This window comes from Moschus berezovskii, chromosome 11 (genome assembly GCF_049115385.1).
Source record: "Moschus berezovskii isolate FMDL1 chromosome 11, NW_MosBer_1.0, whole genome shotgun sequence".
Lineage (NCBI taxonomy): Eukaryota > Metazoa > Chordata > Mammalia > Artiodactyla > Moschidae > Moschus > Moschus berezovskii.
The window spans coordinates 102,756,841-102,779,516 of NC_142470.1; the positions used below are offsets into that span (position 1 = coordinate 102,756,841).

Consider the following 22,676-nt stretch of genomic DNA (forward strand, 5'->3'; position numbering starts at 1 on the left):
AAATTTTTTTTTTTAAAAAGCACTCACTGAAAATGACCGAGACAGCCAGTCACCACTGAAGAATCCTCTGTTGTCGACGTCAAGACCCCTGGTTTTCGGCAAGTCCAACGGTATGTACCTCTTTTCGTTACCTTCTGATCAGGCACACCACTGCAGTCTTTAAGAATAGATTTCACAGCTATTCTTAGAAGCAGAGCGTCTCTTCCTCTCCCTCCTAGGAGCAAATACTGAGACCACTGCTTCAGAGGCCAAAACCTTCCAAGGTGCCATGTACTGGGTGACTGCTCTCAACCCTCCCATCTTTATTCCTTTAATATTGCAGGGGTTGTCCTATAACAAGAGGTCAGTCAGCTGTCATCGTCTGTTTGTGGCCATGTTTTGTACAAGATTGATCTCTGCTTTTCAGTTTGTATGTGGTATTTGCTTAGTGGAGTCCCTCATCCCCTCACCACTCCTTTCCATTTTCCTTTTGTTTTCATGGAATTTACTTCAGTTCAGTTCAGTCGCTCAGTCGTGTCCGACTCTCTGCCATCCATGGACTGCAGCACGCCAGGCCTCCCTGTCCATCACCAACTCCCGGAGCTCACTCAAACTCCTGTCCATTGTGTTGGTGATGCCATCCAACCATCTCATCCTTTTGTTCCTTTCTCCTCCCACCTTCAATCTTTCCCAGCATCAGGGTCTTTTCCAGTGAGTCAGCTCTTCGCATCAGGTGGCTAAAGTATTGGGAGTTTCAGCATCAGTCCTTCCAGTGAATATTCAGAACTGACTTTAGGATTGACTGGTTGGATCTCCTTGCAGTCCAAGGGACTCTCAAGTCTTCTCCAACACCACAGTTCAAAAGCATCAATTCTTCGGCGATCAGCTTTCTTCACAGTCCAACTCTCACATCCATACACGACTACTGGAGAAACCATATCTTCGACTAGATGGACCTTTGTTGGCAAAGTAATGTCTCTGCTTTCTAATATGCTGTCTAGGTTGGTCATAGCTTGTCTTCCAAGGAGCAAGTGTCTTTTAATTTCATAGCTGCAGTCACCATCTGCAGTGATTTTGGAGACCCAAGAAAATAGTCTCTGTTTCCATTGTTTCCCCATCTATTTGCCATGAAGTGATGGGACCGGATGCCATGATCTTAATTTTTTGAATGTTCAGTTTTAAGCCAACTTTTTCACTCTCCTCTTTCACTTTTGTCAAGATGCACTTTAGTTCTTTGCTTTCTGCCATTAGGGTGGTGTCATCTACATATCTGAGGTTATTGATATTTCTCCCAGCAATCTTCATTCCAGCTTGTGCTTCATCCAGCCTGGCCTTTCGCATGATGTACTCTGCATATAAATTAAATAAGCAGGGTGACAACATACAGCCTTGATGTACTCCTTTCCGAATTTGGAACTAGTTTGTTTCATGTCCAGTTCTAACTGTTGCTTCTTGACCTGTATACTGACTTCTCAGGAAGCAAGTCAGGTGGTCTGATATTCCCATCTCTAAGAATTTTCCAGTTTGTTGTGATCCAGGCAAAGGCTTTGGTGTAGTCAATAAAGCAAAAGTAGACGTTTTTCCGGAACTCTCTCGCATTTTCAATGATTCAACAGATGTTGGCAATTTGATCTCTGGTTCTTCTGCCTTTTCTAAATCCAGCTTGAACATCTCGAAGTTCACAGTTCATGTCCTGTTGAAGCCTGGCTTGGAGAATTTTGAGCATTACTTAGCTAAGCACGTGAGATGGGTGCAATTGTGCAATAGTTTGAGCATTCTTTGGCATTGCCTTTCTTTGGGATTGGGATGAAAACTGACCTTTTCTAGTCCTGTGGCCACTACTGAGTTTTCCAAATTTGCTGGCATATTGAGTGCAGCACTTTCACAGCATCATCTTTTAGGATCTGAAATAGCTCAACTGGAATTCCATCCCCTCCACTAGCTTTGTTCATAGTGATGCTTCCTAAGGCCCACTTGACTTCACATTCCAGGATGTCTGGCTCTAGGTGAGCAATCAAACCATCGTGATTACCTGGGTCATGATCTTTTTTGTACAGTTCTTCTGTGTATTCTTGCCACCTCTTCTTAGTATTTTCTGCTTCTCTTAGGTCCCTACCATTTGACCTTTATTGTGCTCATCTTTGCATCAAATGTTCCCTTGGTATCTCTTAATTTTTTACTTAGACTGAAATCTATATTCTTTCCTTTGTCTCAAGGTGATACAATTGATTATCAGAAACAGCTGAAGCAGATGATTAAAGATTTGGCCAAAGAGAAAGACAAAACAGAGAAAGAGTTGCCCAAAATGAGCCAGGTATGGACTTTACTCTGTGCAGAGAATTTACTATTTTACCAAGTGATGTGTTCAGTGGTAAACTTTTTAATTAAGCCGGACCCCCACCTTACCTCCTAAGCTATAATCAAAGGATCTTTAAGACATTTTAAACATTGTGACATTTAAATAGTGATCCATTCAGCTATTAAAATGTTCAGCACTCTTCAGAACAGGATGCTAGCACACATTTCACATCCTCAAAGTTTCTGTATCAAACTCATTTACCAGGTTGTAATGCAGATTCATTCCCTGGAGCACTAGAAGCTATTTGGGAGACTGTGGACACAGAATTCTTCACATAAGAAGAGTAGTTTCTTGAAAATTGCTGACTACATATTAGTGTGCTGATGTGGCTTCAAGTTGAAAGCCTCCTTTATTACAGGACTTAAATCCCCCTCGTACTGAGACCCCAGGAGTGGCATTTAGCAGTTTTCTTTCTTATCATGAAGCAGTGTTGCTCCCCTCTGCTGAGTGGCTTCCAGACATTCATTCTAGTCTCTGGATATAATGCTAAATTTCAGTGTCGGCTGTACCGCAGTTACCATGGACATTCCTCCTGAACCTTAAATGCTAAATTAGCTCAAACCGTTTTCCTGTTCCTAGACCGACGGTGAAGCTGAGTCCCTCTACTGTGACATAAAGATTCTCGATTTGGGCAGGAGTCTGTGTAGCCTGAGCACGCACAAGGCATCACTGTTGGTATTTCCACCAGATTAACAAGTATAAGATTATTTCAGTCCTAATATTTAGGCTGTTTCCAACCTTTTTCTACTAAAAACCCTAGCCTTCACACCCTCATAAAACACATCTCTATGCACAGCTTCTGAATATATTCTCACAAGTTGTTTTCCTGGGTTGAAGGGTATAACATTTTAATAGCTGCTGTAAAGATAGCTTAAGTCTACACAGTGTGTGGAGATCTCCTGGACTTGGTGAGTCTTCAACGGCCAAGAATACCTCTTATTTTCTGCTTCAAGAAGTACTGTGTGGTTTTGATCAGAGAACTAAGTGTAAATTTTTAAAACAGAAAACATATTCTTGTTATATTCAGATTTTTCCCCCCTCACATTTCCAGAGAGAGTTTATCCAGTTCTGTAAGACTTTGTACAGTATGTTCCACGAAGACCCGGAAGAGAATGACCTGTACCAAGCCATCGCCACAGTGACCACACTGCTGCTGCAGATCGGGGAGGTGGGGCAGCGTGGCAGCAGCTCTGGGAGCGGCTCCCAGGAAGGTGGGGAGGAGCTGCAGGCCCCGGCTCCTTCCCCATCTTCTGAGCAGGACGTGGTGTTTGCGGACACGGACGCAGGGCAGAGTCCTCAGGGGTCCCAGGCATTTCCTGAGGAGGCACAAGGGGACTGGACTGTCTCCTTTGAACATATTTTAGCCTCACTTCTGACTGAACAATCACTAGTCAACTTTTTTGAAAAGCCACTGGACATTAAATCCAAACTTGAAAACGCCAAGCTCAATCAGTACAGCCTCAAGACTTATGAAATGAGCCGCCAGTCACAGCTTGAGCTCAAGCTGAGCAGCCCGTAGGACAGTGGTTGGCTGAGACCTATCTCCATACCAAAGCACAGACCAGGTCCCCGGGTGTGGTGAGCCCAGGCAGCCAGGTTTGTCTAGCTCACCGTGAGTACTTTACAAGTTGGGTACACACTGTGGCTGGGGGGGGCACTGATGCAACACCCAGCATTTGTTTAGACACTGTCAGTGCTAGAGCTAATGTTCTGTTCTCAGTTGGAAGCTAAAAAAGTGAGAGAGAGGTGTGATACTAACCAAGTTGAGAGAAGCCCAAGCACTCATCCTTCACTTGAACGGGAGGGACAGAGTTCACTTTCAAGATTTGAGAGCCACTATCTGTGCAATTGTATTTGGCTTTTTTTTTTGCACTAATTTTGTTTCAATGCTGGTAATTGAAACCATGTTAATGTATTTGGTTGTATTCACTTTGTGTCCTTCCAGAAAATGTGTACAAACCACGCTTTCAATGTTGGCCTCCAAGTTTTTTTAAAAACAAAGTTTTGTACTGACTTGGCTTGTGTCTGTATTATTCAGTGTCTAAGGTTTGGACTGTGCCTGTTTGGAATGGATACCTGGAGACACCCCCCCCCGCCCCACCCGCAATGATGTTCATAGAATACACTCCAGGTAACCTCCAACCCCACTGCCATCATCAATAGGGTTTCAAAGGGCACCTCTTTATGCCATTTAATCCACATCAGTGATGAAACATAATCCCTGCAACACCTTGGTTATGGGCTAAATTTAACATAACGTTTATCCTTTTAAGAAGGGTTACCTGTGACCTTTAGCTGCACGTGGAAATGGCAACCCACTCCAGTGCTCTTGCCTGAAAAATTCCATGGACAGAAGAGCCCAGTGGGGTCGCAAGGAGTCAGACAGGACTTAACTGAGCACAAATCAGAAGTAAAAATACCTCATCGGATTATCAAATAATTGAGCTAAAAACAACAAACTACCTCTTTCATTAAATCGAAGACTCTCAAAAAGTTTAGTCTTTTAAAACTCCTGGGAAAAGGGGCCCAGGCATGGCAGCTGGGAAATGCTTTAAGATACACAAGCCAACTTTACCTCCAACTAGAAAAGGAAAATCAAGATGCGAAGGCAGTTCAATAACTTTATTGGACCATCAGCAATTAGTTCTCATCCACATTGACTGTCTGTAGATCTGCAAAAGAAGTGACAGCCGGTCACCTTCCACACACACACAGCTTATCCCATGCTCACACAAGAACCTTTTCTGCACGGGCTTATGTATGTATTATTCTGAATGACCTTTCCCAACCCAGATACAGACATGTTCTGTATCCTTTTGCATTTTCCCACACCATAACACAACTTCAAAAAGGTTTAATTATGCCTCTTACTTATATCCCTACTGGAAGGATCCAGAGATACAAGTAAACAGTGTTTGCCAAACAAATGAACTCAGGTTATAGCAGGGCCAAAGGCTTCACAAGTGAGGGAGACTTACTTCTGAAGGTGGTGACGGGGACGTAGGTGACCAAAGTGTAGAGCTTGTTCGGCGAGTCTTCGTCTTCGTTGCGTTTTCTGGATAGCCGCACGCGGATCCGGTACGGGACATTCCTGAGACACACAAAACACAGGTGTCTTGGGGTGTGGATGTGGAAATGGCAACCCAATACAAGAATACTCCAGTATTCTTGCTTGGAGAATCCCATGGACACAGGAACCTGGCAGGGTCCATGGGGTCTCAAAGTTTGACATGACAGAGCATGCTTGGCATGTACCTGTCTGAGCTGGCAGCCACCACTGCCACAGCAGTGACCTCAGCAGAAATGTCAGCCCCATGTGTAAATGCTGGCTACGGGAGCTATGTTAAATCCCAAGCAGCACTAGGTGAACACGTGAGACTGTTAAATGTTCAGTTTCCCGGCCTCACGCATGCAATCCTCCTCCTGGCTCACCAACCTTCTCAGCAGCATCACAGCTGACTGCACCTGCTCTACTGTTGACCCGAAACTTCTCAGTTCATGGGACACCCCTCTCCCCACCTCAAGGGAGCCCACAAACAGCTCCTTCATTAGACACTCCCCACCATGACAGCCCCATGCAGGGCTAAAGCTCAAGTCCCTGTCATGCATCCAACCCAAATGTTAAAAGACCACCCAGACGCAGACAGCGCCCCCACCCCGCTCGTCTCAAACCCTCCAGTCCCACTTCTACCCTGGCCCCTTAACTGTCCTTTACAGTAACAAATGAAATCTGCCTACAAGCAGGACTTCTCAGCCTGAGCACCGCTGAGAGCTGGCCGCACCATTTCTTGTATGTGTTGTGTGTGGTTGGCTGCTCTGTGCACTGTGTAACTGCTAGGAGTCTCTGGCCTGTAGCCACCCCCACCGTGGACACTGCTCTTCAGTCTAGAGAAAGCCAGACTCCACACTATGACCTACAAGGTCTGTCTGCTGCCAACTCCATCCTCACTCACTGTTCTCAAATCACACCGTCTACTCCACTTTAACCAACCGCTGTTCCCAGGTCACGTTTGTTCTGTGTGATGCGCTTACCTGACCCGCACACTGCTGACTCCTTCAGGTCTCAGTTCACCACCAGGTTACAGGGCCTCCCCACAGATGCTACCCTCCTCCCTGAGCCACGGCTGCATGGTTTTTTTCTGACACCTCCGTGTGCATTAGCTCAGTGGAATGGTGAAATCTGTCTCGCACCCAGACACTCAGTACCTGATCCCTTTGGCCCAGACGGCTTTGTTGAGCCTGGTGTCGATGCGCACGTCCGGAGTTCCCATCTCCTTCATGGCAAACTTTCGGATTTCTTTGAGTGCCCTAGGGGCACGCTTCTTGAAACCCCTGAGATTCAAAAGTAAGTCAATGAAGTGAGTACAAAATTAAATGAAACACATAATACAGCATGTTTTCATAAAACAAATCTAAACCTCTAACAACGCAGGAACAATTCTTCACCACTATATCATGCCTGCCAATTACACAATGGTAATCTTCTATGCACAATCTACTTTCAATAATGTATAACAAGGACTCTGTCTATGATCCTTCAGTTCAGTTCAGTAAATCAGTCGTGTCCAACTCTTTGCAACCCCATGAATCACAGCATGCCACGCCTCCCTGTCCATCACCAACTCCCGGAGTTCAGTCAAACTCATGTCCATCGAGTCGGTGATGCCATCCAGCCATCTCATTCTCAGCCGTCCCCGTCTCCTCCTGTCCCCAATGATCCTTAAAAGATGCTAATATATACACTGGTCAACACTTCCTCTTTTTTTCTGATAAAGCAAAAATACCCTCAAGCTCTGATACCATCTGCCACAGAGAATATATAATGAAAGAATGTTAGAATATGCTTGAACACAAACCACACAACACTGAAGTAAATACTATGTCATCAGGTTTCGGCAATCATTCAATACTAACTTAAAGGTCCCTTATTAACTTGGTCTATGATTAAAGACAACGGCCTGAAATGGACTGATTTCCTCTCAAAAAACGAAGCCAACAGTTAATGCTACGGATTTCTCAGCATGTGTCAGGCACTATTAGCCTGTTGTTTAGATATGGATACATAAATTCCTTGAATTTCATGCTTTCAGTTAAACACAAAATGTGAGAAAGCAGAACACTATTACTGGCTGAAATGATCAAGCAGTTGGTTATGTGAAGGCTATTCCAAGTAGGGCAGAGACCGTAAGTTAAATAGACTGTGAATGTCAGAAAGAGCCGCTCCCTCCCCACTCTACCCCTCACCAGTCTCCTTGAACCCATCAAACAAGCTCGCTTCATTCACGTAAATATCTAACCATCCAGAAAAAAAATGCGACAAAGAAAAAACCAGAGGAAGGAGAAGAATAGGGAAGGGATGTGCATGTTTAAGTTAAGATGGCCACAGATACTGAAGTCAAGATCCAGAGATGAGGGTGCCTGTTTAGCTACCTGTGAGAAAAAGCATTATGGAGGTGGGTGAGACTAAGCTCAAACTGCTGCCCTGAATCAGGTACTTACCAGCTATGATTAAGTAAGTGGCCAACCCATGTAGAATCATAGAACTCTGGCCTCTTAAGATGGGAAACCAATGGAGGGTCTGGGAGCAGCCCAGGTATTTGGAGTGGAGGAGGGAACCAGGAGCCCATCAAGGAAACAGTTGGACCAGTGTACTCTGGCTGAGGAAGGCAAACCCAAGAGGACATGCTTACTTGCCAACAAAAAGGGAAGGCTGCAGGGAAACTGGCAAGTGTGTGTGGGGGCAGCATGGACACAAGGCGTTTGGTTCCCGATTACATAAAATTTGAAATGCCTATTAAAAAACATGTATACATCTTAACAGCAGCTGGACATATGAGGCCCTACAACTAGTTGCTATTACCTAGCATAGTTAAGAGAAGGGCTGAGTCCTGGACTCAATATTAAGAGGATGGGATGTGAGGAGAAACAGATCAAGGAGGAGCAGCTGCAGAGGCAAGAAAAACACAAAAATGTGAAATCCTAGGAAGTAAAATGAATGAACAAAGAACCACCAATTGTTGCCCACCAAGAACTAAAACTGACCCATTCATTTAGTCCTGTGAAGGTCTTCACTTACAAAAATGCCTGAAAAACTCATCCACCAGAAGGCTCACACCCACTCTTCTAAGGCCTGGTTAACTGTGTGGCCTGTAAAACATCACCCTACGACTTACTCTTCACCCTTTTCTCCCTGGATGCTTGTGCCGCCTCCTCCTCCGCTAGGAGGGCAGGATCTTTCGGTTTCCTGTTGAACCTGCAGACCCCAAGATGCACTTATGTGCTCCCCACATGAAAAGACTCCACATACACACCAACACCTGGACGGAAGTGCCAGGCCCAGTGGCGTCGCTGCCACATGTAGGTCCCTCACAAAATCAGCTGTCCAGATACAGCAGAGACCGACCAAGCCAGTCAAGAAATTTTTGCAAGGCAATGTCTGCTGTTAAAAAAAACTCCAAACAGCAGCATTCTAGAAAAGATGCGGTCTCCAGTATCACTAGTCACCACCATATGCAGAAAAGGGAAGAAAGGCACTACAAGCAAACCTCCAGAGACACCAAGAACAAGGACGTTGGAAATCACCCCCAAAATTCCTGTGTATCGCCAGTGCACAACCTCCAGGAGTCCTCCCAGCAAATAACTCCACGGACACATCCTTTCCTGGTCTCTACAACGGTTTCACTCCCGGTATTAAGACTTTCCCAGTGTCAGTACTCGTCTGTGTGGGTCAGGGAACTAAAACCGCATCGCAGTGTTCATGTTCTTGGCCGGTCCGGCTTCAATTAACTACTGAACTTGACTACAAAGACCCAGACAGCGTTCCCTTCTGCAAAACCCTTCTGCCAGGGTTTTATTCAAGACAAAGCAACGAGTGGAATGGTTTAATCACTACCATTATCTCCCCAAGTAAACCTTACCGTTTTATCTCCCGTTTCTAGGTATCAACTTCTGAGGCATTACCCTTTAAACCTTATAAACCTTAAACAGGGTCCATGGAAATAGACTTGAGCTTTCGCAGCATTAATGCGTAATTTCTGGCCCACCCGGCCTTCAGGCTAGACAGACTCAGGGACCACCAGACCGTGATTTCGGGAGCCCCCAACAGCAGAGCCAGTGGCAGGCCGCAGGGGTACTCACACTCCATGGATGCGCTTGTGAATGTTGATGGTGTATTCTCTTGTCACCACCTCGTTGATGGCGGACCGGCCCTTCTTCTTCTCGCCGCCCTTCTTTGCGGGAGCCATCTAAACAAACCCAGGCGACAAAGCAACTCAGGGCGAGTGCGTCAAACCTAAGTCAAGGCCTCCCTCCCGGCCTGGCCTCACGCAGCCGCCCTCGGTACGGTTTCCGGGGAAAGAAAGTCCGGCCAGGTCCCTGAAGCCCCAAGTCTGGGTAGAAACAAGCCGGCTACCCCGGAGCCCAAGTATCCGTATCCCTTAGGTGCCCCCGCCCCGGAAACCCCTACAGCTCGGGTTCCCCCAAGCCTAGCCTCTCTCCCTCTCAGGCTCCGGGAGCCCTTTAAAGCAGCGTAGATTCCCGTGCGCCGAGGACGCGGGGTCCCAGGCCAGCTCAGCAAAGAGCCTGCAGGCCTGGTCAGCACAATCCAGGTAAAGGATGGCGCCGGATTACTGCAGACGAGACTGAGCAGCCATACTCACCCTGCGGGGCTGGGGTTGGAAAGGAAGAGCGCGAAGGATTTCGGGAGAAGGAAAGCAGCCTCGCAAGTACAACTTCCGGGTTACCTGGAGGCGGGGGAATGAAGAGGCGCTGCTGTGACGCAAGCAGCGCGCGCCGGGGGGAAAAGACGTGAAGGCCTCTGGGGCGGGGCCTCGGGTGTCGCGCTTTCTCTCGCAGCTTCTTATCGCCGGTCTCCACCTCCTGCGCGCGAAGGAGGGTGGGAGGGCTTGCGGTTCGCGTTTAGGTCTTCAGAGAAAACTGGATCCTGGTCTCCAGGTGGAGGGGGACAGAGTAGGCAGAGAAGATGCTCTTCTGTTTTCCCCACTCGCTCAGTGATTGGGCCAGCATTGCCTGAACCTGTGAGCCTGGTTGGCAACCCGGAGATGACCTACGCGGCTGCCGACCTGGAGGGAGCCGGGAGCCTCCTCCGGCGGCAGCGATCTGCTAGCTGCAGAGATGCAGAGGGGCCCAGGCTAGGGGCGACGAGGGAGGCAGAGCAGAGGTGGGTTTGCACAAGAAGCGTTTCGAAATTAAAAGCGCCAGTTTGTAACTGACTATATGAAATGTCAATTTAGGAGACAGCAGTTGATAAAAATCACCTTAGGAAGGGAGACTAAAATGCTATGTGGAGTCTGTTATATTGGAGAAATCAATATGATTTCGTGACCTTAAATATGTTTTTAGCTCTATCACAACAAAATGACCCAATAACAGCAATGGAAACAGCTCTTTTATCCAACACTGGTACCTTGAAAATGAAAAGGGAGGAACCTGATACCAGGAGGTCAGGAGTGAGTTGACAGACTTCATGGCCAAGTCCCAGGTCCCCATGCCAAACCCACGGGTTGAGAACTCTGGACCTTCCGTCTGCTGATCAGAAACTGCATTCTCTTCTGTAGGGGCAAGGGCATGGTAAAAATCATTCAACCTAGGAAGGATGTAAACATTTTGAGGGTTGAGTTATTGAAACCCTAGAATAGTACGTTAAAACTGGAGCACTTACATGTATGGCTGAGTCCCTTTGTTGTCTGCCTGAAACTATCACAATACTTTTAATCGGCTCTACTCCAATATAAAATTAAAAGTTTAAAAAAATAAAAATAATGAGAATTTTTCTCCAATCAGGAAAGAAAAAAACAAAAACTGGAGCACTGAGAAGGTGTTAGGATGAGCCTGGAGTAAAACACAAGTTAGCTCTATGATAGTCTTTTTTTGCAACTAGTTTTGATGTAAAGATACTCAGTTTTGTTATATTTTGTGGGTCCTGTACAACTTTTAAGAAATCTGTATCAGATAAGATTTTACTGTAATAACAAGTGTTGATATCTAATCTCTTTTCATCACTGGGTAAATTTTTTTTTGTAAATTCCTAAATATTGATTTATTTGTTGTTTAAGTGGTATATGATTAATAAGGGAAATGTTGAAGTGGAAGTATTAGTCCCTTTAGTCCGACTCTGCAACCCCATGGCCTGTAGCCTGCCAGGCTCCTCTGTCCATGGGATTCTCCAGGCAAGAATACTGAAGTGGGTAGCCATTCCCTTCTCCGGGGGATCTGACAGGCAGATTCTTTACCGTCTTAGCCACCAGGGAAGCCCCATAAATTAGTAAATTGGACATTAAATGGCATACAGTTAGTGGTGACTGTATCTTTCAATGTCCTAAATACCCTCTGACAGAAATGGACTTACCAGCAATGGAGGATATAGCTTTTCAGTTTGTCTGGTGGGGGTCATGGCTGCATTGAAAGAGATGGGGACATTGGGAGGGGCAGATGATTTTAAAGGATTAAACTACATTAAATTCAGGACCTTTTAAGTGTGTATAAAGTGGTTACCCAAGTTGGAGTATATATTTTAAGGCACGTATTATTTTACTGAATGCACTGATGGGTTACCCTGCTTCTCCCATAGCCAGACATTGGCTGGATAGACAAAAATCCTAAAGAAGATTTTCCTTTTTTCTTTCTAATGAGTTTTTTTCCCTGGAAAAATAAAGGTGCTTCACAGATACCACAAGGATGTGTATTTCAGCCATTCAGTCAACCATGTCATGCTTACAGAAGTATGCTGTTGTTTGTACTATTGCACATAGGCATTGTATGAAGTTCATATGTATGTATCCAAGAAGCCACACATGCCATTACTCTGGAAGACTCAGATTATGTGTTTGTCCCAGTTACTAATGGCTGACTTTCACTTTAAAACCTCCAGGCTTCACATAAAGTGAAGGGAGAAACTTAGGCAGTTTTTTTACCAAACACCCACATTTTACCAGATAATTTCAGCCAGAGTCCAACATACCATGGCTTAGCACCATCTCACAGTTGGCCAGTTCACCATATTGCAATATACCATTGTATAAACAATGGTATAAACAAATAAAAGCCTAATTTAATGGGCATTAGTTGCCATTAGAGACAAGATACTACATTTTAGTGGAGTTAGTTTAAAATATTCTAAAGCTTGGTGTATTTCAGAGTTCATATTTCAGTCACTTCTCATGAACCAAGATTTTATAGTTTCTAAATAGAAAGGTCATGACAAGTTTGCAGTCTTTTAATCAGCACAATTAAAGTTTAAGGATTAAACTTCCCCTGACGTTATGTGGGTTTAAAGAAGTTTACTCATAAGAGTTTTCTGAGTTTACCCAGACTGTGAACATGTGTAAAGTTTAAGCAATACTAAATTAATTTAGCAGCATGACATAGTCCACCCTCTTCTAATGGGTTCTGGCTGGAAAATCCTACCACAACAAATATGGTGTTTCCATTAAACATCTGTTCTTAGAAGTGCAGATTCTGACAGCCAGTTAAAATACAAATTCTTTTACAGAAATATCAGATCTGGAAACCTTTGAATTTACCAAACAGTTAAATTACAAAATAGGTAATCTATGTCACACAGAATTTTTGTGTTAAAAAGAGGGTCCATTTTGGATTCCTGAGAGTAAATGACCCTAAGATATGCAAAATATTTAGACTTACCTTTTTTCAGGTAATTCATATCGCAATTGTGTGAATAATTAAAACTCCTTTTGATGTGTTTACATGGCAGCCTCTTAGGCCATTGAAAACTGATCCTGGCCAGAGGATGAAGAGGAGTTTCTATCTTTTACAGGGAAGCAGGTAGAAACACAGAGCTCCAGTGATGGAACAAGGAGAGGAACTCTGTTCTCTTAGGCCAGCATTCTGCTGAGCGTTGCCATCTCGGTGATGCTCAGCCTCAGTGTGCCAGTGTGCCCTCACGCCAGCGTGCTGAAGCCTCACGGAAAAGGGGGTGCCATCTGCTGTATCTCCCCTATCCACATGAAGTGTGCACAGGTCTCCCACAGACACACAAATGTAAGTGCTGGCAAGCAAGAGGCATGGAACCCCAGCCCAGGTGAGTTTAATTATGGGCTATTCCTGCTTCTATGGATAATGGCTTGGTCATCGCTATGGGTTACCCATGTCTCTTAAGTTAGAGATGTTTCCAGGAACTTTTTCTGGTTTTGTCACTTTGTTTTGCTATCATTTCTAAAAGAACCATTGATTTCTTCTGGCACAATCTTTAAAGATCAGGATCCCAATAGGTTGAGATGCACGTGAGCTCAAAAAACCTAAGGCCATTACCCAGATTATTGGTTGCTCGCTCCCTCCTTTTCTGCATTTTTGATTATCCTTAGAAACGTGTTGAAATAAAAAAAAAAGTTTACTGACGAAGAGAGGTATGAATGCATCAAGAACAAGAAACTGCGTCAAAAGGAAATTGTACAAATTTGTTAATTTATTACAAAATGTCCACTCACAGAAATACACAAGAAAACTTTTATCCTTTTATATTTTGGGAAAGGAACTGGTGTCTCAGATACAAAATAATTTACACAGAATCCATACAATTTTATTTTATATAGAAATAGGTCCTTATTACAACGGCTGTACAATTCACTACACTTCGTCTTATAATTACATAAAATCTTCTCTTTAGAAACATCTCAACAAAACATACAAAAAAAGCAAAGTGCATTTTTGAAAAGGAAAATCCACTCCTGGGTCTCGGTCAGGAAAGATATGTAGAAAGATGCGGCATCCTCACTCCGAGGGCCAGCATGTGGGGGAGGGGGGTTTCCTGGGGTCCTGCCTGGCCTGTAAAACCTTCCCCTTAACAGTCCTTGAGTCCTGTCAGAATCCCAGACCTCACCTGAAGGATTGTACTTTGCGTTGAGTCCACCTTTGTAGTTGCAATCACCGGGAAGTCAACAGGAAACAGTCCAGTGTTACATTCAGGATAAGAAGAAAAAAAAAAAAGCCAATTACCAGAATGGTGTGGGAAGAATCTCATTCCACTAGGGTTTAGGCGGGAGGGTGGGAGGTGGGGGGCTGCAGTCTGGTTAATAATGCCCAGCTTTGCCTTCTGATTGGTGGGCTGTTTTTGTTACTGGGGTCTCCGCGTGAAGTCAGGAGACCTGATTAAAAAAAAAAAAAAAAAAGGAAAGTGCCTAAGTTATCTCCTTGTGCAGCTGTGCAAATTAAGACAGAAACGATCATCTAAAACTAATGAGAAAAAAAAAACCCATCTCTTCTCTCCTTTCAAGACATCGCTGACCGGGTGTTTCTCCAAGGAAAGAGGGTCAGGAGACTGAAGGCCAATGAGCACGTCGCACGTGGCGCAGAGGCTGGTCCACGCTGGGGGCGGGGCGAGGCGATCCAGCAGGGATGCTTCGTCTCTAAGCTAGACGGAGCGATGCACTGATGCGCTCAGCTGGGGACCGCGATCGGTCCAACTATGGTTGTAGAGCGTGGCTGTGAAGCACAGGTAAAAGGGAAACAGGGCCAGCTTCCCTGCTCACTCATGTCCATGCTGGCCGCTGCCCTCGGACATGGTCACCACCCAGGAGCTCTGAAAAGGATGCGGCGCGCACGGAAGTTGGGGTGGTCTTTTAAACTCTTCTCCCCAACTCCCACCCACCCCCTCATCCGTCCATTGGTTAAAGCTGATATGACCCAACCGAGGTGCCCGGCCACTACCGGGGTGGCTGCTGGAGGCCTGAGGACTCAGACAGGCTGCTGACCCTTCGGGCTGGACGTGCGGGCCCCGGCGTTGGGTAGCCGAGGGTCCCTGGCTGTTGCGAGGAGGTGGAGAGAAGGAGGAAGTCCTGCTGCTCACTGTGCAGAGAGGTTGGCACCTGCACCTGGAAAGAAAGGAACCAGCTCCAAGGAAGGTTCTGGGATTCAGGGAAGCCTTCCCTAAATGCTGGGGCAGTGATGCGGTCCTCCTGAGATTAAAGGGTCCTCCTGAGATTAAAGGGTCCTCCTCCCCTGCCTGAAGACCTAGGGGAAAGGAAGCCCAGCTCTCAGGCCAGCACTAAGGGTTCCTCCTCACCCGGTGGCCAGGGGCCTAGGCTGCAGGAAATGATTTCTTGAACACAGGCACAGTAGCCCCCACATAGCCTGTGTGGTATTGGATGTTGGAACCTGACACCGCATGTACATCACTGCCGGCTCAGCATCCAAACAGGCCTGCAGTCCACATACTTTTCACTGGTGGTCCCTATTTCCAGGATCACTTCCAGATACTGCCATCTGCCAGAAAGCATCCTAATCTGAAGCTCAGAAACTCACTGGGTTTTCCTGGTGCCGCAGCTGGTAAAGAATCCACCTGCAGTGCAGGAGACCTGGGTTCAATCCCTGGGTTGGGAAGATCCCCTGGAGAAGGGCATGGTAACCCAGTCCAGTATCCTCAAAGCCTGGAAAATCCCATGGACAGAGGTGCCTGGGGTGGGGGCTCCAGTCCACAGACATGACTGAACAACTGACACAGCAGCTTCAACTGGTCAGACGTTAACTCTGGAATCTTCAGCCTCGCCCGCACTATTCCCAGCCATGACATCTTCCCTCCAAGGAACCCAGTCCACCCTGTTTCCAAAGCTGCGCAAGGCACATCTGCCCCTCCACCTCGGCTCAGGCTGCCTCTGTTGTTGAAATGCTGTCCCCCTACACCTCGCACTCGGAGTATTTCCGTCCCCATGCCTTGTCCTTTTGTGACCTTGGACCCCCAGCCCCAGTGCTCCATTGACACTGACCCAGGCCTGGCAGCTCTCTCTGAGTGATGTCCCCTGTCCCCCTGTGCTCAAGGTCCCTGAATGCTCCTTGCATCCTTAGCTCTGCATCTGGGTGGAACAGGCACCTGCAAGCATGCTGGTGGCCCCCGATAAAGGAACAGATGGGCAGCCTCTAGCTCTCCCCCTGCCTTCTCCCTGCCTTCTGCCTTCATTGATTCACATCCCAGATCACTCCAGGGTCCTGCAAGCTGACCAGGAAGCAAAACTGAAGTCCAGAGTTAACTCCCACAAAGATGTGGTGTCAGGGAGATCTGAAAACTATGCCATAGCTGGTTTAGCTGCCTTGAAATTCAATTAAAATCTAGAACTCAAGGATGACTCTGCATCTTGGTTACCCCGCACATTCACCTATGGATTTGAGGATGCCTAAGCAGGGCAGGTGGGGGTGGGGGAGCAAAAGCTACACTGTGCCTTGTGGTAGGGGCTTGAGGCTGTGGAGAAGGCCCCATTGGACAGGAAGGGGTACATGGGCATGTGTGAGAGGGAAGGCCAGACCCTGAGCAGACACTTCTGTCCCATCTGAACCCCCAGCCACTGGCTCACACCCCTTCCTTCCAGTGCATGTGGCACTTGCTTAAAGTAAGAAGTGACCACAAGATTACCTATATACAATGGAATATTACTCAGCCATTAAAGAGAATGAAATAATGCCATTTGCAGCAACATGGATGGACCTAGAGATTGTTATACTGAGTGAAGTAAGTCAGAGAAATATTGTATGACATCTGTTATATGTGGAATCTAAAAAGAAATTATACAAATTAACTTATTTAAAAAACAGAAACAGACTCATAGACTTAAAAGAGAAGGAACTTATGGTTCTCAGGGGGTCAAAGGGAGAGAAGGGATAGTTAGGGAGTTAAGGATGGACATGTACACACTGCTGCATTTAAAATGGATATCCAACAAGGTCCTACTGTATAGCACAGGAAACTGCTCATTGTTAAGTGGCAGCCTGGATGGCATAGGAGTTTGGGGAAGAATGGATATATGTATATGTATGACTGAATCCCTTTGCTGCCCACCTGAAACTATCACAACATTGTTAATCAGCTATACTCCAATATAAAATAAAATGTTAAAAAAAAAAAGAAGTGACCACAAGGAAACATGCCCCACATTTTCCTGGAAAGCCTCAAATTCATGCAATGTTATTTCATTCATTTAAAGGAAGTTTGATGAACCCTTAAACATGATTAATTTTCTACTTGTATGAGATACTGCATATAAACACACTAACAAGCCCAACAACATGGCAATCAGTGTCTGGTTTTTGCTCTAAGAAAGTGTAGACACCATAATAAAAATTACTTTTTAAAAAATGGACCTTCTTAGAGCATAATGACAAGAGGCCAAATAGCTGCTTCTAAGTTTCTCACACTGTATATACATAGACTTTATCAACATGGAGCATGATAAACTTTAGAAATGATAAAGTTTCAAATATGAACCTGTCTGAGGCTTATTTTGATACTGATGCCTAGAACCCCAATGAAAGCCCGGAACGGAAGGAAGGACCCATCAGGCCTGGGCTGGGCGCTCAGCCCTGTCTCCCCCTCCCCAGGCGCAGCCCAGCCCCACCTGAAGAAAGTGTGGAGGCTGCGGCTGGACCTGTGCAGGCTTCAGGGGTGATGGCTGGGAGGTGGGGAAGCTGGGCTGCAGCCCCATCAGCAGGACAGGGGTGGCGGCACTGCTGCTGGTGGTGTGCACGTCCGGGTTCTGAAACACGGCCTGGCTCTGTGGATACCTGTTTGGTGACACACAGAAGAAAGACCTTTACAAAAACTATTGACATGATACAAGGACATGGGCGAGAAGAGGAAAAACAAACAGACAGAACTTCATCACAGCTAAAACCTTGTGAGCATCACTCTATCCGTGCAATGAAAACACTGCCGGGAAAAAAAAAAGCTGCCAGAAAAATCTTTGCAAGTCCTGTATCTAATAAGAGGTCAATATCCAGCTGTATATAAATACAATTTCTACAACTCACCACCACAACAAATGCAAATAACCTGGTTAAAAAATGGGTAAAAGGCTTGAGTAGACATCCTGGAAAGAAAAGGTACAAATGGCCAATAAGCACGTGAAAAGAGTCATTCAGTTCAGTTCAGTTGCTCAGTCGTGACCGACTCTTTACGACCCCATGAATCACAGCATGACAGGCCTCCCTGTCCATCACCAACTCCCGGAGTTCACTCAAACTCATGTCCATCGAGTCAGTGATGCCATCTAGCCATCTCATTCTCTGTCGTCCCCTTCTCCTACCGCCCCCAATCCTTCCCAGCATCAGAGTCATTTCCAGTGAGTCAACTCTTTGCATGAGGTGGCCAAAGTATTGTAGTTTCAGCTTTAGCATCAGTCCCTCCAATGAACACCCAGGATCGATCTCCTTTAGAATGGACTGGTTGGATCTCCTTGCAGTCCAAGGGACTCTCAAGAGTCTTCTCCAACACCACAGTTCAAAAGCATCAATTCTTCGGCGATCAGCCTTCTTCATAGTCCAACTCTCACATCCATACATGACTACTGAAAAAACCATAGCCTTGACTAGACGGACCTTTGTTGGCAAAGTAATGTCTCTGTTTTTTAATATGCTATCTAGGTTGGTCATAACTTTCCTTCCAAGGAGTAAGAGTCATTAGGGAAATGCAAATCAAAACCAAATGAGGACTGCCCTGATGGCACAGTGGATAAGAATCTGCCTGCCAATGCAGGAAACAAGGGTTCGGTCCCTGCTTGTACCACATGCCATGGGGCAAACTAATCCCCACAAATGTTGCCATGGCAAAACTGGGAGAGTCAACAGTGTTACCCAGCATGCTGTTGGCATCATTGTAAACAAACTAGTTAAGGGAAGATTCTTGCCAAGAGAATTAATGTGTGTACTGAGCATATCAAGCACTCTAAGAGTCAAGATAGCTTCCTGAAATGTGTGAAAGAAAATGATCAGAAAAAGAAGGAAGCCAAATAGAAAGGGACTTGGGTTCAGTTGAAGCGCCAGCCTTGCCCATCAACAGAAAATTGGATTAAAGATTTACTGAGCATGGCCTCACCCATCAGAGGAAGACCCTGATTCCCCCACAACCAGGCCCTCCCATCAGGAAGCTTTGACAAGCCTCTTAGTCTCATCCATCAGAGGGCAGACAGAATGAAACCCACAATCACAGAAAACTAAACAAACTGATCACATGGACCACAGCCCTGTCTAACTCAATGAAACTTTGAGCCATGCCATGTAGGGCCACCCAAGACAGACGGGTCATGGTGGAGATTTCTGACAAAAAGTGGTCCACTGGAGAAGGGAATGGCAAACCGCTTCAGTATTCTTGCCTTGAGAACCCCATGAACCCAGGATGAAAAGGCAAAAAGACCTGACACTGAAAGGTGAACTCTCCAGGTTGGTAGATGCCCAGTATGCTGCTGGAGAAGAGTAGAGAAATAACTCCAGAAAGAATGAAGAGACGAAGCCAAAGCAAAAACAATGCCCCATTATGGATGTGACTGGTGATGGAAGTAAAGTTCAGTTCTGTAAAGAGCAATATTGCATAGGAACCTGGAATGTTAGGTCCATGAATCAAGGTAAATTGGAAGTGGTCAAACAGGAGATGGCAAGAGTGAACATCGACATTTTAGGAATCAGTGAACGAAAATGGAATGAGCGAATTTAATTCAGATGACCATTATATCTACTACTGTGGGCAAGAATCCCTTAGAAGAAATGGAGTAGCCCTCATAGTCAACAAGAGAGTCTGAAATGCAGTACTTGGGTATAATCTCAAAAATGACAGAATAATCTCTGTTTGTTTCCAAGGCAAACCATTTAATATCACAATAATCCCAAGCCTATGCCCCAATTGAGGAAAGTAGAGAAAACCTCTAGACCATTCAGGTATGACCTAAATCAAATCCCTTATGATTATACAGTGTAAGTGAGAAATAGATTTAAGGGACTAGATCTGATAGACAGAGTGCCTGAAGAACTATGGATGGAGGTTCGTGACACTGTACAGGAGACAGGGAGAAAGACCATCCCCAAGAAAAAGAAATTAAAAAAAGGAAACTGGCTGTCTGAGGAGGCCTTACAAATAGCTGTGAAAAGAAGATAGTGAAAAGCAAAGGAGAAAAGGGAAGATATACCCATTTGAATGCAGAGTTCCAAAGAATTCAAGGAGAGATAAGAAAGCCTTCCTCAGTGATCAATGCAAAGAAATAGAGGTAAACAATAGAATGGGAAAGACTAGAGATCCCTTCAAGAAAATAGCAAGGGAACATTTCATGCAAAGATGGGCACAATAAAGGACAGAAATGCTATAGACCTAACAGAAGCAGAGGATATTAAGAAGAGGTGGCAAGAATACACAGAAGAACTGTACAAAAAAGATCTTCACGACCCAGATAATCATGATGGTGTGATAACTCAGCTAGAGCCAGACATCCTGAAATGTGAAGTCAAGTGGGCCTTAGGAAGCATCACTACAAACAAAGCTAGTGGAGATGATGGAATTCCAGTTGAGCTATTTCAAATCCTGAAAGATGCTGCTGTGAAAGTGCTGCACTCCACATGCCAGCAAATTTGGAAAACTCAGCAGTGGCCACAGGACTGGAAAAGGTCAGTTTTCATTCCAATCCCAAAGAAAGGCAATACAAAAGAATGCTCACACTACCGCACAATTGCACTCATCTCACATGCTAGTAAAGTCATGCTCTAAATTCTCCAAGCCAGGCTTCAGCAATACGTGAACCATGAACTTCCAGATGTTCAAGCTGGATTTAGAAAAGGCAGAGGAACCAGAGATAAAATTGCCAACATCCGATGGATCATCGAAAAAGCAAGAGAGTTCCAGAACAACATCTATTTCTGCTTCATTGACTATGCCAAAGCCTTTGACTGTGTGGATCACAATAAACTATGGAAAATTCTGAAAGAGATGGGAATACCAGACCACCTGACCTGCCTCTTGAGAAATCTGTATGCAGGTCAGGAAGCAACAGTTAGAACTGGACATGAAACAACAGACTGGTTCCAAATAGGAAAAGGAGTACCTCAAGGCTGTATATTGTCACCCTGCTTATTTAACTTATATGCAGAGTACATCATGAGAAATGCTGGGCTGGATGAAACACAAGCTGGAATCAAGATTGCCAGGAGACATATCAATAACCTCAGATATGCAGATGACACCACCCTTATGGCAGAAAGTGAGGAAGAACTAAAGAGTCTCTTGATGAAAGTGAAAGAGAGTGAAAAAGTTGGCTTAAAGTTCAACATTCAGAAAACTAAGATCATGGCATCTGGTCCCATCACTTCATGGCAAATAGATGGGGAAACAGTAGAAACAGTGGCTGACTTTATTTTGTTAGGCTCCAAAATCACTATGGATGGTGACTGCAGCCATAAAATTAAAAGAGGCTTACTCCTTGGAAGGAAAGTTATGACCAACCTAGATAGCATATTAAAAAGCAGAGACACTACTTTGTCAACAAAGGCTATGGTTTAGTCAAGGCTATGGTTTTTTCAGTAGTCATGTATGGATGTGAGAACCGGACTATAAAGAAAGCTGAGTGCCGAAGAATTGATGCTTTTGAGCTGCGGTATTGGAGAAGACTCTTGAGTCCCTTGGACTGTAAGGAGATCCAACCAGTCCATCCTAAAGGAAATCAGTCCTGGGTGTTCATTGGACGGACTGATGTTGAAGCTAAAACTCCAATACTTTGGCCACCTGATGCGAAGAGCTGACTCATTGGAAAAGACCCTGATGCTGGAAAAGATTGAGGGCAGGAGGAGAAGGGGATGACAGAGGATGAGATGGTTGGATGGCATCACCGACTCAATGGACATAAGTTTGGGTAAACTCCGGGAGTTGGTGATGGACAGGGAGGCCTGGCGTGGTGCAGTCCATGGGATCACAAAGAGTTGGACAAGACTCAATGACTGTACTGAACTGAATGCTCCAATCACTACTGCGGAAAAACTGAAGTTGACCAGTTCTATGAGGGCATAGAAGAACTTCTAGGAACTAAACCAAAAAAACCAAAAGTCTTTTTCATCAAAAAGCCTGGAATGCAAAAGTAGGAAGTCAAGAGATATCTGGAGTAACAGGCAAGTTTGGCCTTAGAGTACAGAATGAAGCAGGGCAAAGGCTAACAGAGTTTTGCCAAGAGAATGCACTGGTCACAGCAAATACTCTCTTCCAACAACAGAAGAGATGACTCTACACATGGACGTAACCAGATGGCCAATACTGAAATCAGACTGATTATATTCTCTGCAGCCGAAGATGGAGAAGCTCTGTACAGTGACACCATCCTTATGGAAGAAAGCAAAGAGGAAAAGAAGTAAAAAAGCAAAGAAGTAAAACCAAGACCAGGAGCTGACTGGATCAGACCATGAACTGCTTATTGCAAAGTTCAGAATTAAATTGAAAAAAGTAGGGAAAACCAATAGGCCATTCAGGTATGACCTAAATCAAATCCTTTATGATTATACAGTGGAAGTGACAAACAGATTCAAAGGATTAGATCTGATTCACAGGGTGCCTGAAGAACAATGAATGGAG

The 22,676-nt window shown here is 45.2% G+C and overlaps 3 protein-coding genes and 1 long non-coding RNA gene across 14 annotated transcripts in view; 2 read left to right on the plus strand and 2 right to left on the minus strand.

Moving 5' to 3' along the window:
- Positions 1 to 4,352, plus strand: part of TBC1D8 (TBC1 domain family member 8) — a 147,837-nt gene extending 143,485 nt beyond the window's left edge. For 4 of the 6 annotated variants that reach the window (XM_088841632.1, XM_088841633.1, XM_088841634.1 and 1 more), the window contains 4 exons: positions 21 to 110; positions 2,196 to 2,293; positions 2,918 to 3,013; positions 3,390 to 4,352. In XM_088841632.1, coding sequence (XP_088697758.1) covers positions 21 to 110; positions 2,196 to 2,293; positions 2,918 to 3,013; positions 3,390 to 3,857 — 752 coding nt within the window. In that variant the 3' untranslated portion in view covers positions 3,858 to 4,352. The remainder of the gene's footprint in view (positions 1 to 20; positions 111 to 2,195; positions 2,294 to 2,917; positions 3,014 to 3,389) is intronic. The other 2 variants (XM_055400991.2, XM_055400992.2) reach the window with 1 other exon arrangement.
- Positions 4,353 to 4,946: 594 nt separating this feature from the next.
- On the minus strand, positions 4,947 to 10,036 carry RPL31 (ribosomal protein L31). Its single transcript, XM_055400996.2, has 5 exons — positions 9,997 to 10,036; positions 9,476 to 9,582; positions 6,545 to 6,670; positions 5,317 to 5,429; positions 4,947 to 5,010 (listed from the first exon to the last, which is right to left on the minus strand). Exons 2-5 carry the CDS (start codon positions 9,580 to 9,582, stop codon positions 4,979 to 4,981), a joined length of 378 nt encoding a protein of 125 aa, XP_055256971.1. The 5' UTR covers positions 9,997 to 10,036; the 3' UTR covers positions 4,947 to 4,978.
- Positions 10,037 to 10,177: 141 nt separating this feature from the next.
- On the plus strand, positions 10,178 to 16,132 carry LOC129539933 (uncharacterized). Its single transcript, XR_008682551.2, has 3 exons — positions 10,178 to 10,517; positions 13,134 to 13,397; positions 14,590 to 16,132. It is a non-coding gene; the product is annotated as an uncharacterized LOC129539933 (long non-coding RNA).
- The window catches only part of NPAS2 (neuronal PAS domain protein 2), a 216,010-nt gene continuing 207,121 nt past the window's right edge, over positions 13,788 to 22,676 (minus strand). For 4 of the 6 annotated variants that reach the window (XM_055401013.2, XM_055401012.2, XM_055401010.2 and 1 more), the window contains 3 exons: positions 17,698 to 17,863; positions 15,023 to 15,186; positions 13,788 to 14,225 (listed from right to left, as the gene is read on the minus strand). In XM_055401013.2, the coding sequence (XP_055256988.2) occupies positions 14,192 to 14,225; positions 15,023 to 15,186; positions 17,698 to 17,863 (364 nt within the window). In that variant the 3' untranslated portion in view covers positions 13,788 to 14,191. Of the gene's footprint in view, positions 14,226 to 15,018; positions 15,187 to 17,697; positions 17,864 to 22,676 lie in introns of those variants that run through there. The other 2 variants (XM_055401011.2, XM_055401015.2) reach the window with 2 other exon arrangements.